Consider the following 16,561-nt stretch of genomic DNA (forward strand, 5'->3'; position numbering starts at 1 on the left):
CTCTGCCCTCAATGACCTCAGTCTAGTGGTAATGGGTTGGAGAGGATGGATTCTGAACCTGGGTGGTTGACCTCAAAAGCCCAAACTCGTGTGTTTCCATCGTTTTCCCCAGTGTAATAAGAGTAAGGTGCTTCACTACCAGGGGCTGTGGACCTCGGGCTCAGAGGGATGTATTCTCAAGGGACTGACGAGTTCTAATTTTGAAAAGCCATGTTTTCATTTTGATGAAATTCTTGAAAAATTATTTAGCCAATTATTTAAAGAAAGCTTCTCTTCTATAGTGATAAGATATAAATGAATGTCATTCTCATAGACGAAGACTTTGATTTCTGAAGTCAGTGTTGCCCATGCTGAGGTGCACCCACATATTCTTGAACGCCCCAATATTTTATCTTGGAGACACACTGGTGTCTCTGGGTATCGTTAAGGGAAGGGTTTTAATGTCAGACGGGGCTGGGTTTGAGTCCTAGTCCCACCACCAATGGCTCAATATGACCCTGGGCCACGTGCTTCCCACGCCTCACCCAGCAAGTGAGGTTTTGAGGTTCACTGAGGGGCCCCGAAAGACAGACAGCACCACCAGGCTGGCAGCAATACTGCTCCACACGCTAGCCACCACCGCTATTATTATCCCCTATCATCACCTACTTGTCATTGCCATCCTTCCTTGCAGTTTGTTATCTCTTCAGGAAACAGTGAGAGTGGAAACAGGATTACTAGAGCGTCAGCCCAGAGTGGATGAGATCAGCTGCCTGCAGACGCTGCTTTAGACAGGATGTTTTCCTTGCCAAAAGCAGGGGAGCAGCCTGGAAATCTAATCAACTCCTGGCCAGACGTCAAAGGAAGCCGAAGCCTTTATTAGTGCTCTTAATGAGGAAGCAGCATGCGTGTGGAGTCCTGGAAGGCCAGTCCCCAAACAGGAGGTTCGTGGGCCTGGGCCTCGCAAGGCCACCCCTCAGGAGGCTACTGGGTGTGGTTCTCAGACCTTGAGAACATCCGGCTCCGGCCCCCAGCCCTGATTCCACTGTCACCAAGCAAATTTCTGATTGTCGTTGGCTTCCTTCCGAGTTTCCTACAAGGGGAGACGCTCCACAGAGCAGCGGCCCCAGACACCAGCCCCCTTGCCGGACACTTGTAAATGAATACCACACCTTGCGGCTTCTCCATCAGTCTCCCTGGAGTTTGGTTAGCATGGCTCCAACTTCCTGAGGAGCTGTGAGCTCTGACAAAAATCTGTGTTTCGGTCATGATAATGCCGCTAGGGTGTGAGGACCCGCTGAAGGGGATCCACTAGCCTCCTGCTGTTGGTGTGTTTTTAATACTATTGGTGGGGCCTCCCCAGTATTCCTCCAGAGAAAGACCACACCGCTGCCACACTGTAGCACTGCAGCTGGCAGCTCTGCAGCGAGATGGCCTGGGACAACCCAGGGGGTGCTGGGGGAGGTGACCTGCAGGCAGCTGTCTCCTGCCCACCGCCCCAGCTCCTCCCACCCTCCTTGTTCGCCCCCTACCCCGGGGTGGTGCCGTTTTCTTATGAGCAGAATTCGTGTTTCTGTCTTCCTAACCGTGTCCAATAAGGCTACAAACCACCGAGTTTGGGGGACTTTCAGACTGAGGTGCTGGCTAGGAACAACAAGGCCAGGGGAATTCAAACTTTTAGCATCAAACGAACAACAGCCCTAGCCACTTTCATAAGCTCCATGTTATGCTTTTGCCATCTTTCTTGGTCTTCTCTAGGCCTCAGAGGCTCTCGCACACTCCCAGAATCCACCTTCTTTGTGTATCTCCATGAACTTGAGCCTCTTCCCTGTCTGTCCCGAGTCCTTGGGGGCAGGATGATGGCTCAGGCCTTAATGGTCCCCTTTGGTTCAATCATAATGTTTCTGCTGTGACTTTTTGTTCCCAGAAGACACATACACAAAGAATGGCAGTTCTGGATGGGCAGGGGCAGCCTGTGCCCACTGCTGGCTTCAATTTGCTAAAGGAGTTTCCCCCCAGAGCATCCAGGACATAACACCGATGGCTAATTACTGCGCTGGCTGTTCGCAACTGGACCCATAATTCAGCCACGGCCTTCAGGTCTGGAGTCACTCTGAGCCTGAAGCTGGCCGAGGGCTTGCCGAGGAAGCTCTATGCCCTTTGCTGCCTTGATAAGCAATTTTAGTGTATATATACTAGAATTGTATATAACTCTGCTACCCCCATCCGACACCCAATGCCCACTCCCCACCCACCCACCAGCCACAAAACCTACAATCACATCTGTCTTTTAAGATACTTACTGAACAGGCAGGCAAGAATCGAGGTACTTTGGATTGAAAACAGGAAGTAACAGAACTTACTGAAGGTATTTTCAAGTTATAATGACCTGGTCCTGGGCCTTGATGCTGTAGAAAAGAAAAAATTTTTAAGTGTTTCATAAATAGTGATATCAGATATATTTTGATGCTATATTTGCCTTTTATGAATAAGCATATGAATCAGTGTGACAGGGTAGAAAAATCCCTGGATTGGGGCTCGGAAGATCTTATTAAGGTGTGCCCTGGCACGAGCCACTGTGAATGGGAACAATACCTGCTTTACCTGCCTCATGGATGACTGTGAAGACTGGAGTTAGGTGACTTGTGAAAGTCTCCCCTGCCCCTGCCTGGATGCCCTCTTCTCTCCCAGGCCCCCTGCCCACCCCTGCGGGCCTCACTCCATTCTTGTCCCTCTGTTGACGGTGACTTGCTGCTCTGAGCTGTTAGCTTTATAAAACCTGCTTATTCTTTCATATAAATGCAGTATATGTTCTCTTAGTCCAAAAAAAAAAAAAAGTATTCACAGCAATTCACTGACCTAAGTATTGATACAATGCTATGAGGTTAACAGAAATGCATGAACACAATTTTAAAAAGACAAACACATCAAAAGAAAAGTTAGCAAAAGGCAATTCACAAAGAGGAAATGCAGTGAGGAAACTGGGGGCTGGGGCGGGCTTTAAGGTCATTAATAGCCAAATAAGGTGTAATTAAAACAAAGAGATACTTTTGTGGGGGCCAGGAAAGATAGAGAGGGAGGGAGGGAGGAAGAAAGGGAGGGAGGGAGGAAGGAAGAGAGGGAAGGAGGAAGGGAGGGAGGGAGGGAGGAAAGGAGGGAGGAAAACTTTATCCACAGCGTGGACATTCCTATATGACTTTGGTGGAAGTATTAATTTGATTAGCCTTTCTGAAGCACACAATTTGGCAAGCTATGAAACAGCTTAAAAACAGATATACCTATCCAAAGGGAGAGAAAGAAGAAAGGAGTCTGGTTACAAGATTGCTGCGGGAACCCAGAAGACAGATGATGAGTCCTGAGCCCAGGTATGGCAGGAAAATGAACACAGCCCAAACAGCACCGTAGATAACATAGACAAAATGTTAACCTTTCTTTATTTTCTAGCAATTCACTTCTTTTCCTCTCCCATTTTCAAATACCTGTGCTATTTGACAGAGAAGAGTCTTTCTGGAATGATGTCTTGGATCTGTTTCTAAACAACACAGGAACTAGGGGAAGTGGGTGGGGTATGGACTGGCCAGGAGCTGGTCACTTTCAAAGGGGTACATGGGGGTTCTGTCTCTGTGGTATATATTTTTAAACTTTCTACAGTACAAAGTTAAAGACAATATATATTTATCATTTTGACCCATCAATTCCATTTTTAGGAATTCTTCCTAAGAAAACAATTGAGAATGTGTGCAAATATTTGGCCACAGAGACATTCACTATAACATTGTTTCTAAAAGACGTGTGCCTGGTTAAATAAATTGTGATTCTTCCATCCAGCCATCCAGGTTGATGAATTTTTAGGGACATAAACACTATTCCCAAATATTGTTAACAATGCAAGCTTTAAACAGTGTGCCTAAAAAAACTGGAAATGGAATGGTCACTGACAGTAGTTTTCTCCAGGTGGTGCCATGTTGAGTAAAAAGAAACTTTTTTTTTTTTTTTTACTTATTGGCAATTTCTAATTTTTCTATGATGGACTTAAGTACTCTTGAAATATGAAAAAAATTATACCTAATGTATAGATAAATGAATATGGAAATTGGGTAAGTGAAAAAGGGGGTAGGGAAAGAAAGAAAATGAGCAGTAAGGTTAGAACAGAAATGTTCCTGTAAGATCCTGTAACATATGAGGCTGAGCCACAAGGTAGCTCAATGGCTTTGGCTGAACAAGCACCAACTGCAGCCCCTTCTCAGGCTTTAAGAGCAAGGCTTTCAAAACCCTGCTCTCCTTTGGGTGGTACAGCAGCATATAATTAGGGCTGCCATTCTCAATTATCCACCACGCATGAAGTCTGTTATTATCAGCCAAGCACAAATCTGATAATCAAGGGATGCGCCTCATCATTTTACAATTCGTGGCAGAGAGATGAAAATAGCAGTGTTTTCAACCTGACGCATCCATGGGACAAAGATCGCTGTCAGGGCAAGGCTCTCCGTACGACGTGACCAACCTCTGCACTCCCACTGGAGAAGTCCAAGCCACGATAAGAAAAGAGGCATAGAAAGGCGGGGAAATCTGGACAGGAACGGTTTGCACAAAGTCCCTTTGGTTTGGCCGTAAGAAATGTAAGCTCTCAAGCCAAAGTGGTAGCTGGGGCCAAAGATGCTGCTGAGGGTGCTACCACTGACTCTACGCCTACGACAGCCTAGCTGTCTGCGGGATGGCTAAGAAATGCTGTGACCTGCACCCTTTCCCCCCAGGCCTCATGTGGCTTTCACTTCTAAGCTTCCAAGTCATAAGCTGCTTGGGAGGCCAGGTGCCAGGCCTGGCGAAGCCCTGATGTGTGCCTATGCCATCCAGCAGCCTCCCTGCATGTGCCTGGTCATATGAATCAAAGCGCCTGAGACTTAGGGCAGAAAGAAATTACTAAATGCTATTTGCCCCCCATGCGTTACATGGGATCTTTTAAGTGGGGAACATTAAGGAAGTGGATATGGGCCCAAGTTCATATTCCAGAAGCCACAGGAATCCTGCTCTAAGTGAGAAGTAATGGTCAGGCCAGGGCCCTGCAACGGGCGGGAAGCAGCTCCAGCAGAGTCCCCGATTCTGCCCTAACTGAGGATGGCAAGTGGGCAGAGCTGAAAGGAGGGAAGGGGACTTGGTCCAGGATGCCTCTGAATGTGTGTTGAGAAATGGACCTGGTTCAACGAGAGGGGTGTTTAAAACAAGGAGAACAGGGAGGGGTAACATAGGGATAGGAGATTAAGAGGTACAAACTATTATGTATAAAATAAGCTACAAGGATATATTGTACCACACAGGGAATATGACCAATATTTTATAATAACTACCCTTTAAAAATTGTAAATCACTATATTGTACATCTGTAACTTATATAATATTGTACATCAACTATATATCGATTTTAAAAAAAAAAAGAAGGACATTTAACTGTGTCCTACTCCTCCCTGAAGTTGGGGATTCTGCTCTCTGGTTTGCTGGCGATCTCTGAGCATGATCCGGAACTGTGGACCACATTACGTACGATGTGTGGGTGAAGGGTGGCACCCAGGTTCATCAAGCAGTACTAAGCACCTCTTGCACAAATTGGATGGACCATTTCTTAAACCTTCCTATCGTCAGGGCCATGCTTTGGCAACTCTGGGTTTCCCAAACTAAACTTTTCAAAGACGATTGACATCTGGTGCCAAGGGAGAACAGAATTATCACCTTCCTAGAATCCCAGAACCTGCTGCCAAAAGAAACGACAGGAACCTTTTATAGCTCCCATTCCTCGATTCGGGGCATGATTACATCTCAACCCTCCTGGTAAGATGATCATATCTTTCTCTTGCCTTTGAAAAAGTCTTATCTAATTGAGTTTCTACTTGAGGACAATCTTAACCTTAAGGGATTACACAGTATTTTATGTATGACAGTATTTGATGATGAATAAAATACTATCATCGACCTAGAGGAGTTTATGGTCCAGTGAGGGACACAGGCAAACAGAAACACCAAAAAAGAAGAAATGAAGATGTGAGGAGCTAGCATGGTGCTGAGTGAGGGCAGAGCTAGCTGCATGGCTTCAAGATTCCAAACCAGGCCCTTGGTGTACCTGGCCTGTGCTACGTAAGTTTGATTTCAGTGGGATGTTACAAAGAGCTGGAGTTTTCCACTTACTGCAAAGGACTCGGAATGCATGGGTCTCACTCATTTTTCTGGAGTGCTCCTGGGACTGTGTCGTACCATGAAGACATACCATAGCCTCCACCTTGGTCTTCTTGACCAATTTGGTTCCAACCCCTAATGTGCAATAATGCTTAGTACCGTTGTAGGCCTTTGGTAAAAGCCTTGCCACCCCCTCACCTGCCACTGAACACACTCCTCCTCCAGGGCTGAGAGGATGGGATTGGCTTATCTAAACAACACCGCTCAGGAACTGAGAGGTGCCAGGTGCCTCTGAAAGACTGTGTGAGAGTAGATGAAATTACCCCACGATTTTGTGTATTGAATTATGTTCTCCCAAATCCATAAATCCTATGAGTTTTTGGTGTGTTGAATTATGTTGAGTGTTGAATGGTGTTCCCCCCAAATTCTTAAGACCTGTGGATTTGGAATTCCCAGTACCTCACAATGTGACCTTACTTGGAAATGAGGTCACTCCAGATGTAGTAAGTTAAGATGAGGTCATTAGGATAGGCCCTAATCCAATATGAATGGTATCCTTTAAAAGGGGGGAATTTTGGGCACAGAGACACACAGACGGGGAAAACATCATGTGAAAATGAAGGCAGAGATCTACAAACCAAGGAATGCCAAAGATGGCCAGGAGACCACAGGAAGCTATGAGAGCATGGAACTGACTTTCCCTCACTCGAAAGGAACCGAAACTGCTGGCACCTTGATCTTGGACTTCTAGCCTCTAGAACAGAGACAATACATTTCTGTTGTTTAAGCCACCTCAGTCTATAGTCCTTTATTATGGCAGCCCTAGCAAATGAATACATAAGTGTTCAGTTCATTCAAACAATATACAATGTTCCAGACACTGTGCTGGGAGTTGGGAATACAGTGGTATATGATTGTCTCCCAATCTCTGTACTCCTAATTCCTTAGTATTAGGACAATTTAAAACTGGGCACATGTCCACCCAGAATAAAGACTGAATTTCCCAGCCTCCCTTGCAGCTAGGTGTGGCCACATAGCTAATTTCTGGCCAATAGGATGGAGGTAGAACAGGTGTATGCAAATTCTAAGGAGCATCCTAAAGGAGGGGGCAGCTCATCCATCGTCCCTGCCCTCCTGCCTGCTCGCTGGTCCCATGTTCTCAGCTCTCTGGGACCATGGGTGTGGAAGCAATGCTTAGCAGAGCAGCACACAGAAATCTGATGCTGCAGAATTACCACACCAGCCCTAAACTGCCTACTGCAGGTACTTTATATAAGAGAGAAATAAGTTCCTATCTTGTTTCTAATATTGTTACCTGTGGGCTCTGTTAGTGGCAGCAGAACTCAGTCTTAATTGACAAGGTAGGCATGTTTCCGACTCTCATGGGGTTTACATTCCAGTACGGAATGTCTACCTTACAAAAATATGATGAATGTGTGGAGTATCACACAGAGGACATATATGGTGCCATGAGAGCATGTAAGAGGGTACATTGACCTGGCCTGAGGGGCCTGAGAAGCTCTTTAAAGAAGTACATTTGAGCTAAGACCAAAAGAACAAGGAGGAGGAGGAGTTTGCAGGGCAAAAAGGCTGGAGGAAGGGTCTGTGTAATAAGAAGTAATGGGGGGCTTTCGTGGTGGCGCAGTGGTTGGGAGTCCGCCTGCCGATGCAGGGGACACGGGTTCGTGCCCCAGTCTGGGAAGATCCCACATGCCGTGGAGGGGCTGGGCCCGTGAGCCATGGCCGCTGAGCCTGCGTGTCCGGAGCCTGTGCTCCGCAACGGGAGAGGCCACAACAGTGAGAGGCCCACGTACCGCAAAAAAAAAAAAAAAAAAGATTAGGGAACATCAAAAGGGGCAGGGCCTCAGGGCAAGCCTGAAAGGAGGATATTGTTTATTCTAACCCTGTTGGGACAAATTCACAGCATCAGAGGAATAAAATAAAAAGTGCATAGGCTCCTGTCAAAACATAGGGTTAGGGACCTGAAATTCAACTTGCTTGTGACAGTTACCACTTTGTTGTTTTTTCACATGCGTATTAACACTAAGAATGGTTTTACGATTTAACTGCAGATGTAAACTGTCAAATATCACCTGTGTATGTCCAATCTACGAGTCCTCGGTTTCCTGAAGTCTTCTCGTTTGCAGGCAGGTGTGCCGGTCATCCAGGGCACCTCTCCAGCCTGGTCTGAAGCAGACTCAGTCTCCACCACTGCCCACGCGAGCTCCCAAGGACCTTCTGCACGGCCAGAGGGCTACCCCATCCCTGCCACCATCTCTAGCTCCCAGCCTTCATTCACATACCCTCTCATTTGATGCTCACAACAGCCCCGTGGAGGAAATGCTATTACCTCCACTTAACAGACAAATAAGCGAGGCTCAGTAGGGTTAGAAACAAATGACTTAGCAGCTGCAGAAGCCAGAACCAGTGACTGACCTTGCTTCTCAGCGCTGGGAGGTATCAGTACTTAGTTCTACGCTATTTTCCTTTAAAATCATAAAGCTAAAGGGAACCTAGAAAGAGCACACAGTCCGTCCCTACTGATCCTAGGCGCAAACAACTTTCAACGAATCATACTTGAAAAGAGAAAAGGTCAGAGATAAAATGTATGGCCCCAAACGTCTATATATACACATGTAAAACATAAGAAATATGCAACATAAACTGAAATTACTAGACGTGGTGGTAAAAATGATCTCCCCCAAAGTTGGTGTGGTGGATGGGTGTGATAGCTGGACCACACTGCCCAAAATAAAACAGATGCCCCAGCAAGGAGGGTGGAACCCTGTGCGGTGGTGGGCAAAGAGAGGAGCTAGAGCTACCTCTGTGGGAATTCAGGAGGAGGCATGTGGCAGGGCGCATCCAACTTGGGAAATTCTAGAATTCTGTAACTATCGGTCTACAGGTTCAGAGAAAGGAGACATGCCTGCTGGTGGGTGGGGTAGCAACAAACCTGGCAGGGGCCAAAAGTTATTCACATTTGAAATTAAGAATCGATGATACCTCTGAAGCTCCGTACGTCTTAAAAACCCTAGTACATCTGTAGTTATATTTGAAAGGTTATATCTTTCCAAAAATGTTACCTACAAGCGAATTCATCTTTGAGGAGACTGACACTGGGACCTGTTTTACTCATCTAAACTTTCAGATTCCTTTCAGTCAGACGTCCATTTGGCTTTTTTTCAATGTGACCATGTTTACTAATTACTTTTCTGCTCCTCACAGAATTTTTTTTTTTTCTTTTTTTTTTTTTTTTTTTTTTGCGGTACGCGGGCCTCTCACTGTTGTGGCCTCTCCCGCTGCGGAGCACAGGCTCTGGACGCGCAGGCTCAGCGGCCATGGCTCACTGGCCCAGCCGCTCCGCGGCACGTGGGATCTTCCGGGACCGGGGCACGAACCCGTGTCCCCTGCAACGGCAGGCGGACTCTCAACCACTGCGCCACCAGGGAAGCCCCTCACAGAATTTTAAACTAGCAGCTTAGTTTTTAACTGAAGTAATTCCTTAAATGCAGAAATAACTGAAATGATTCAGCGTTCTTTCATAACGCTAGTTTTAATGCAGGGAGTATGCCATGGATCTGCTATCCCCTTTTCAAACTTCTATCAAATGTGACTAAAACAGATAAATCACATAACGCTCATTTGTGTCTGTACGGACTCTTCCCTGTTTATCTGATCATTTCCTTTTTTTTTTTTTTTGCGGTACGCGGGCCTCTCACTGTTGTGGCCTCTCCCGTTGAGGAGCACAGGCTCCGGACACTCAGGCTCAGCAGCCATGGTTCACGGGCCCAGACGCTCCACGGCATGTGGGATCTTCCTGGACCGGGGCACGAATCCGTGTCCCCTGCATCGGCAGGTGGACTCTCAACCGCTGCACCGCCAGGGAAGCCCCTTTCCTTATTTTTTATAGGCTGTCTGGTTTTAAGAAATACAGAAACATCTTGAAACACTTCTAATATCAAATAAAAGAAACCCATTTTTTCATTTGACATTGTAAGATTTTATTCCTACTGTCGGGAAAGATGTGTGTGTCTCATTTTTTCACTTTATGTACAACTGTGAGAAGTAATCACTGAAAAGAACCTGCTCAGCGAATCATTGTTGGAAGCCCCAAATCATATGAACGACTGAGTCCTAATTAAATAGTAGTAATGGCACTATTTTTATTAGAGTAACAAATATTTTTATGTTGACCATTTCCATGGCTCTTTTCTTCAAACTATCATTTTTCTGACTTTTAAAAATTATATTTTGAAAAATTATAAAAGCAATGCAAAAGAGAGAAAGGAAGCAAACAACCACCCTTAATCATAACACCTCAGCATAGAAACTAAAAGCATTTTGGTGCATTTCCTGTTTTTTCATACACATAATTTTTTTACATTATTTTAATCATGAGAGACATACCAATATGTATCTTGCATTTTTTCACTATGCATTAGATCATAAATATTTTTGGTACTATTTTATAAATTTTAACAATAATTGTTTTAATAGCTGTAAAATATTCCTTTGTGTAGATATGTAATATTCTTTTTTTTTTTTTTTTTTTTTACAGTACGCGGGCCTCTCACTGTTGTGGCCTCTCCCGTTGTGGAGCACAGGCTCCGGACACGCAGGCTCAGCGGCCATGGCTCACGGGCCCAGCCACTCCGCGGCATGTGGGACCTTCCCGGACCGGGGCACGAACCCGTGTCCCCTGCAACGGCAGGCGGACTCTCAACCACTGCGCCACCAGGGAAGCCCATGTAATATTCTTTTTAAATTATAACCTTCTCCTGAATACAAGATTGTTGCTATTGTTATCTTGCTATTATAAATAATCCCTTGATGATATTCTTTGTATAGATTAATATTACTGTATATAAATTATTACTTTATGAGGGTTTTCACACAATGGAATTAGTGGGCTAACAGAAACAGTTTTAATAGCTCAATACATACTCCCACCAGCAAGAGACAAGAAAAGCACTGATGTTATGGTCCAAGTAGATACTGGGGAAAAAAGATTTAGAAAGACAAAAATCTTCCTCACTCCTCCTTACTTTAATGGGAGTATTAAATAAAGTTATCAGTGTCCCCTATATGTTCAAAGAAGTTGTGCAGAATATCTGCTATCCTTAATGCCTGAATTTTGAAATGCATTCAGGAGGGAACAAAATTCATACAATTTTTTTGTAGGTCAAGAGATTAATTTGAGTCATTTATAAAAGCTAAAATTAAAGGGAGGAATGAGAGGAGGAGAAACCAAAAATGACAAGTTTTACTTTGTCCACTTTGCTTGGATAAGAATGACTGGGGGGCTTCCCTGGTGGCGCAGTGGTTGAGAGTCCGCCTGCCAATGCAGGGGACACGGGTTCGTGCCCCGGTCCGGGAGGATCCCACATGCCACAGAGTGGCTGCGCCCATGAGCCATGGCCGCTGAGCCTGCGCGTCCGGAGCCTGTGCTCCGCAACGGGAGAGGCCACAACAGTGAGAGGCCTGTGTACCACAAAGATAAAAAAAAAAAAAAGAATGACTGGGATTTGTTGCAGTTTGTTTTTCTACTCTTTAAAAAAAATCCTGCTATGAGGGAACTGTGCCTTTGGGTCTGGGGATTTGAGGGCCTTGGTCATTATTATCAAAGTGCTAAAAGGGAATGGTGGCTGGTAGAATTTTCCAATACAATTCTTTTCTGTGGGTAAAAAAGGGCCCTTTTTACTTTTGGTAGAACATATCTTCTGGTGTCTATCCCAAAATGCTCACATAAACACTCTTCACAGTCTTTCCTATGGACAAAACAATTATGCCGATCTATAATCAATTATTATTATTATTTCAACAATAACTGAAATAGCCAATAAGTATGCAACCTTACATTGGTAATCTGAAGATCAGAAACCATCTTTCAACCAGACAAATCCCTTCCCAACTGCTGCTCCTGAGAGCCACCTACACGTTGGGACAAAGTGTAATTCATCAATGGAATCCTTGACATAAACAAGAAGGCTGCATTTTTTTAACAAGTGATAATGGCTCATCCACATGGAGGGGCCTTCAGGCACATAAGACCCTAGAGGATTTTCAAATTCCAAGTTACTGTACTTTTTACAACTAAAAAATGGTGTAGTAATCTGCCATGCCTTCACATGGTCATCCACTCATTTTTTTGATAGGCTGCTCCTGGAGATTCTAGGCATAAATGATTAACACATTTCAATGAGCTAATTTTCACAGATGATGGAAAGAAAGAAGGAAGAGATACACACCTGTATGTATCCATCTTTTATAACCTGCCTCATTCCCTAAAGGGTTTAAAGTGACTTGGTGAATGTCTATAGGTTGTCGTACTCTATTGCACCTGATCTACAGGTCAGATTTCTGGTGATCGTAGTTTCGTGTATACCAACGGTGAGGCAACCTGTCCTAAATCAACAGGGCTCAAGTGACACTGTGACCTTACACAAAATGCATTTCAGAAGAATTAAAGAGTGACAAGTTGGTTAAAAAAACCCAAAATGCCAAAAAAAAAACACCCAAAAAATATTAAAGCGACATCATGTCTGTGGAGGGAATTTTTTAAGTGGTGGAAACGATACATAGAAAAGGAATGGAAAATTGGAAATTTGGAAAAGGAAAGGATACATAGGTTTCATTCATTCATTCAACACAGTTTTGGAGCACTGTCCTAGGTGCTGGGGGCATTGAATAAGACAGCCCCTTCTTTCATGGATCTTGCATTCCAGAAGGTGATTACAAACTCTCTAATTTGATGACATAAACATTTTACATTTTAGGGACTTCCCTGGCAGTCCACTAGTTAAGACTTCGCCTTCCAATGCAGGAGGTGTGGGTTCCATCCCTGGTCAGGGAGCTAAGATGCCACATGCCTCGCAGCCAAAAAACCAAAACAAAGAACAGAAGAAATGTTGTAACAAATTCAATGAAGACTTTAAAAATGGTCCATATCAAAAAAACTTTAAAAAAAAAATTTTACATTTTAAACTTCTGTACATAAAAAAACAAAAAGTAAAAGGCAAAAATCCCTGAAAAACTTCCACAAATAGAACTGCTAATGTCTCTTCACTATAGAGTTTATGCAAATCAACAAAAAATAATGTTAAAGCTCCACCCAATAGATAGCTGGGTAAAGAATGTGGCCAGAAAGTATGCAAGAAGGGCCACAAGGAACTGGCTAACAAATAATTAGAATGTGTAGCCTCTGATCCTACAGATTAAAATAATAAGATATCATTCTTTTACCATCAAATTAACAACGATAAACAAGATTTATAAAAATTTTGTGAAATAGGCACTCTTTTTTTTTTTTTTTTTTTTGGCCGAGCTCTATGGCACACGAGATCTTAGTTCCCCTGCATTGGGAGCACAGTGTCTCAACCACTGGACCACCAGGGAAGTCCCAGTACTCTCTTTTGTTAATCTATCTATCTATCTATTTATTTTTGGCTGCATTGGGTCTTCATTGCTGTAAGCGGGCTTTTCTCTAGTTGTGGAGAGCAGGGGCTACTCTGTTGCAGTGCACAGGCTTCTCATTGTGGTGGCTTCTCTTGTTGAGAAGCACGGGCTCTAGGCACGCAGGCTTCAGTAGTTGTGGCATGCAGGCTCAATAGTTGTGGCTCGCGGGCTCTAGAGTACAGGCTCAGTAGTTGTGGCACACGGGCTTAGCTGCTCCACAGCATGTGGAAGCTTCCCGGACCAGGGTTTGAACCCACGTCCCCTGCACTGGCATGCAGATTCTTAACCACTGTGCCACCTGGGAAGTCCCCCGGTACTCTCTTGATTGCCGGTGGAGATATATAAATTAATATACTACTTTTTTAAACAGATCAAGAACCTGTATATAATCTCTACTCTAGTAAATCCTATTTGTGATGATCTATAAAAAATGATTCCCAAGTTTAGAAAAGACTTTATGCGTTGTCTTATCATAGCATTAGTCTTTTGATCTATGTATTCAGCACCATTGTCCTTGCATAACAAAGCTGTGAATGTAGACAGAATTTGTCATAGCACAAAAGAATTCTCCAAAGAGCTGACCACTAATAAAATTATATCCTATTCAAATATCCCTCCCTGCTTAACACTAGCATCCACCACCGCAGACAGGTGAGGTTCTTTGTGAGTCAGTTTCTCTCCCTCATTAAATATTCAACAACACACTGCAAATAAAATGCAAATCCACTTCACATGAAAATGGAAATTTTACCAAATAATGCAAGATTTTGTGAAGTTGATGTAAGTAATGAAGTGCCTAAATCACAGGAACAGTTTTTGATTGACAGTGAGGTTCCAGCAAAGTTAGATCAGTTAAAAAGAAAGAAAAGCTGGACAAGGATTGTGACATTATTGGCACTTCAGTAAAGAATGATTTACAATATCAAAGAAGACACCCTTGGGAAAACTGATGAACCTTCAAATATTTTTTTCTAAAATTTGTACTTTATGATTTCATTAGAATGTCAAATATGAAATGAAGGATGTCACTATACTATCATAAAATATTGTCAGAAAAAATTAAAATCAACACAATTTCCTTTTTTAATATGATTTAGTACATAGTTACAGTTATATTTTCATGATTTTTAGTTTAACTTTTTTAAATTGAAGTATGATTTATTTACAATGTTGTGTTAATTTCTGCTGTACAGCAAAGTGATTCAGTTATATATACATATATACATTCTTTTAAAAATTCTTTTCCATTATGGTTTATCACAGGATATTGAATATAGTTCCCTGTGCTCTACAGTAGGACCTTGTTGTTTATCCATTTTATATATATAATAGTTTGCATCTGCTAACCCCAAACTCTCAATCCATCCTGCCCCCACCGCCCCCCTCCTTGGCAACCACAAGCCTGTTCTCTATGTCTGTGAGTCTGTTTCTGTTTCATAGATAGGTTCATTTAGTTTAACTCTTTTTCAGTAAAGTTCAATAACTTTATTGATTACTCTGATATTTTGATTCCATTTAAAGTAGGTTCACCTTAATAGGTCTTTTTTGTGGGTTAAGTTATACTTAGATAATGAAGACTCCTGTATAAGGAATAATTGAAAACGAGGTTAATCATCAACAGGAGAATGGGTGAATAAATTGAGATGTGGGGCTTCCCTGGTGGCGCAGTGGTTAAGAATCTGCCTGCCAATGCAGGGGACACGGGTTCGAGCCCTGGTCCAGGAAGATCCCACATGCCTCGGAGCAACTAAGCCCGTGCACCACAACTACTGAGCCTGCGCTCTGGAACCCGTGAGCCACAACTACTGAAGCCCATGCGCCTAAAGCCCACACTCCCCAACAAGAGAAGCCACTGCAATGAGAAACCCGTGCACCGCAACAAAGAGTAACTAACCCCCGCTCACTGCAACCAGAGAAAGGATGTGCGCAGCAACGAAGACGCAACGCAGCCAGATATAAATAAATAAATAAAATTTTTAAATAAATAAATTGAGATGTGATAACTTGATTATTTACCCAGTAAAAAGAAAGTTTAACAGGATTTCTACTAACATGAAAGTGGAACATACGCTAATTGAAAAAAAGGATATAAAATTGTAGTGTAGCATAACCACAAGTATGTTTTTAAAACTGCACAGAAAAAAAGGGAGAAAATTACTTAACATTATTGGTTGCTTATGAGTAATAGGAAATTTTAAAAATATAATTTTCTGTATTTTCCAAATTTTATTCACTCATTTTTATTCTAACTTAAATTTTTAAATATATTTTTACTTAAATTTTAAGATATTTTATTCAATTTATAGATAAAAATCGTTTTAAAAATCAACTGGAACCAAAAGCCTTATAATGAAAAACAGAAGTCTTTGGTCTCATCCCTCTCCAATTTCATTCCCTAATGGGTTTTGTTTTTAAGAGTGTATAACATGCAGCACCGGATGGTGAACACAGTTCGTTCACAGAAATGATACCATTCTGATTCTTGTAGGCAACTAGCACTCTTAGAAACATCTTTTCCACATAAGTCTTAGGCACACATGTCTGAGCAGGCTCTAGAGAGCCTAAGACAACTATTTTTAACTCTTAGTTGTTCTTCTGGAAGTTATTTCCTTATCACTAAACAACATGTTCATATTGTTATTCTTTAACTTATATTTTAGAAATTATCTCTTGGTGACATCCTGGAATAAAAGAAGATATGGCTGTCTTGCTCTATCCACTATTTCTCTCTCCCCATCCACTCAAAATAGCATTTTAAATCACTAACCAATGTTTACTAAATAAATATTATTCCTTGCAGAGTCAAGTTATATAATATGATTTCTTGTCTTGCACCGTTTCTTGTTTTACCTGGAGTGAATTAGTGCCTTGTTTTTTCACTTGCACACTTTGCTATACATACTTTCTTAAATTTTCCCATCACATCAGCTGTTCTTTTTTTTTTTTTTTTTTTTTTTTTTTG

General features: G+C 42.8%; 1 protein-coding gene across 1 annotated transcript in view; it reads right to left on the bottom strand.

The window, feature by feature from the left end:
• STPG4 (sperm-tail PG-rich repeat containing 4) overlaps positions 1 to 16,561 on the bottom strand; it is a 38,620-nt gene that overhangs the window by 682 nt on the left and 21,377 nt on the right. Inside the window, exon 4 of the mRNA XM_024753531.1 lies at positions 2,343 to 2,387. Coding sequence (XP_024609299.1) covers positions 2,343 to 2,387 — 45 coding nt within the window. The remainder of the gene's footprint in view (positions 1 to 2,342; positions 2,388 to 16,561) is intronic.

The sequence above is a fragment of the Neophocaena asiaeorientalis genome, unplaced genomic scaffold (genome assembly GCF_003031525.2).
Source record: "Neophocaena asiaeorientalis asiaeorientalis breed wild unplaced genomic scaffold, Neophocaena_asiaeorientalis_V1.1 scaffold171, whole genome shotgun sequence".
Classification (NCBI taxonomy): domain Eukaryota; kingdom Metazoa; phylum Chordata; class Mammalia; order Artiodactyla; family Phocoenidae; genus Neophocaena; species Neophocaena asiaeorientalis.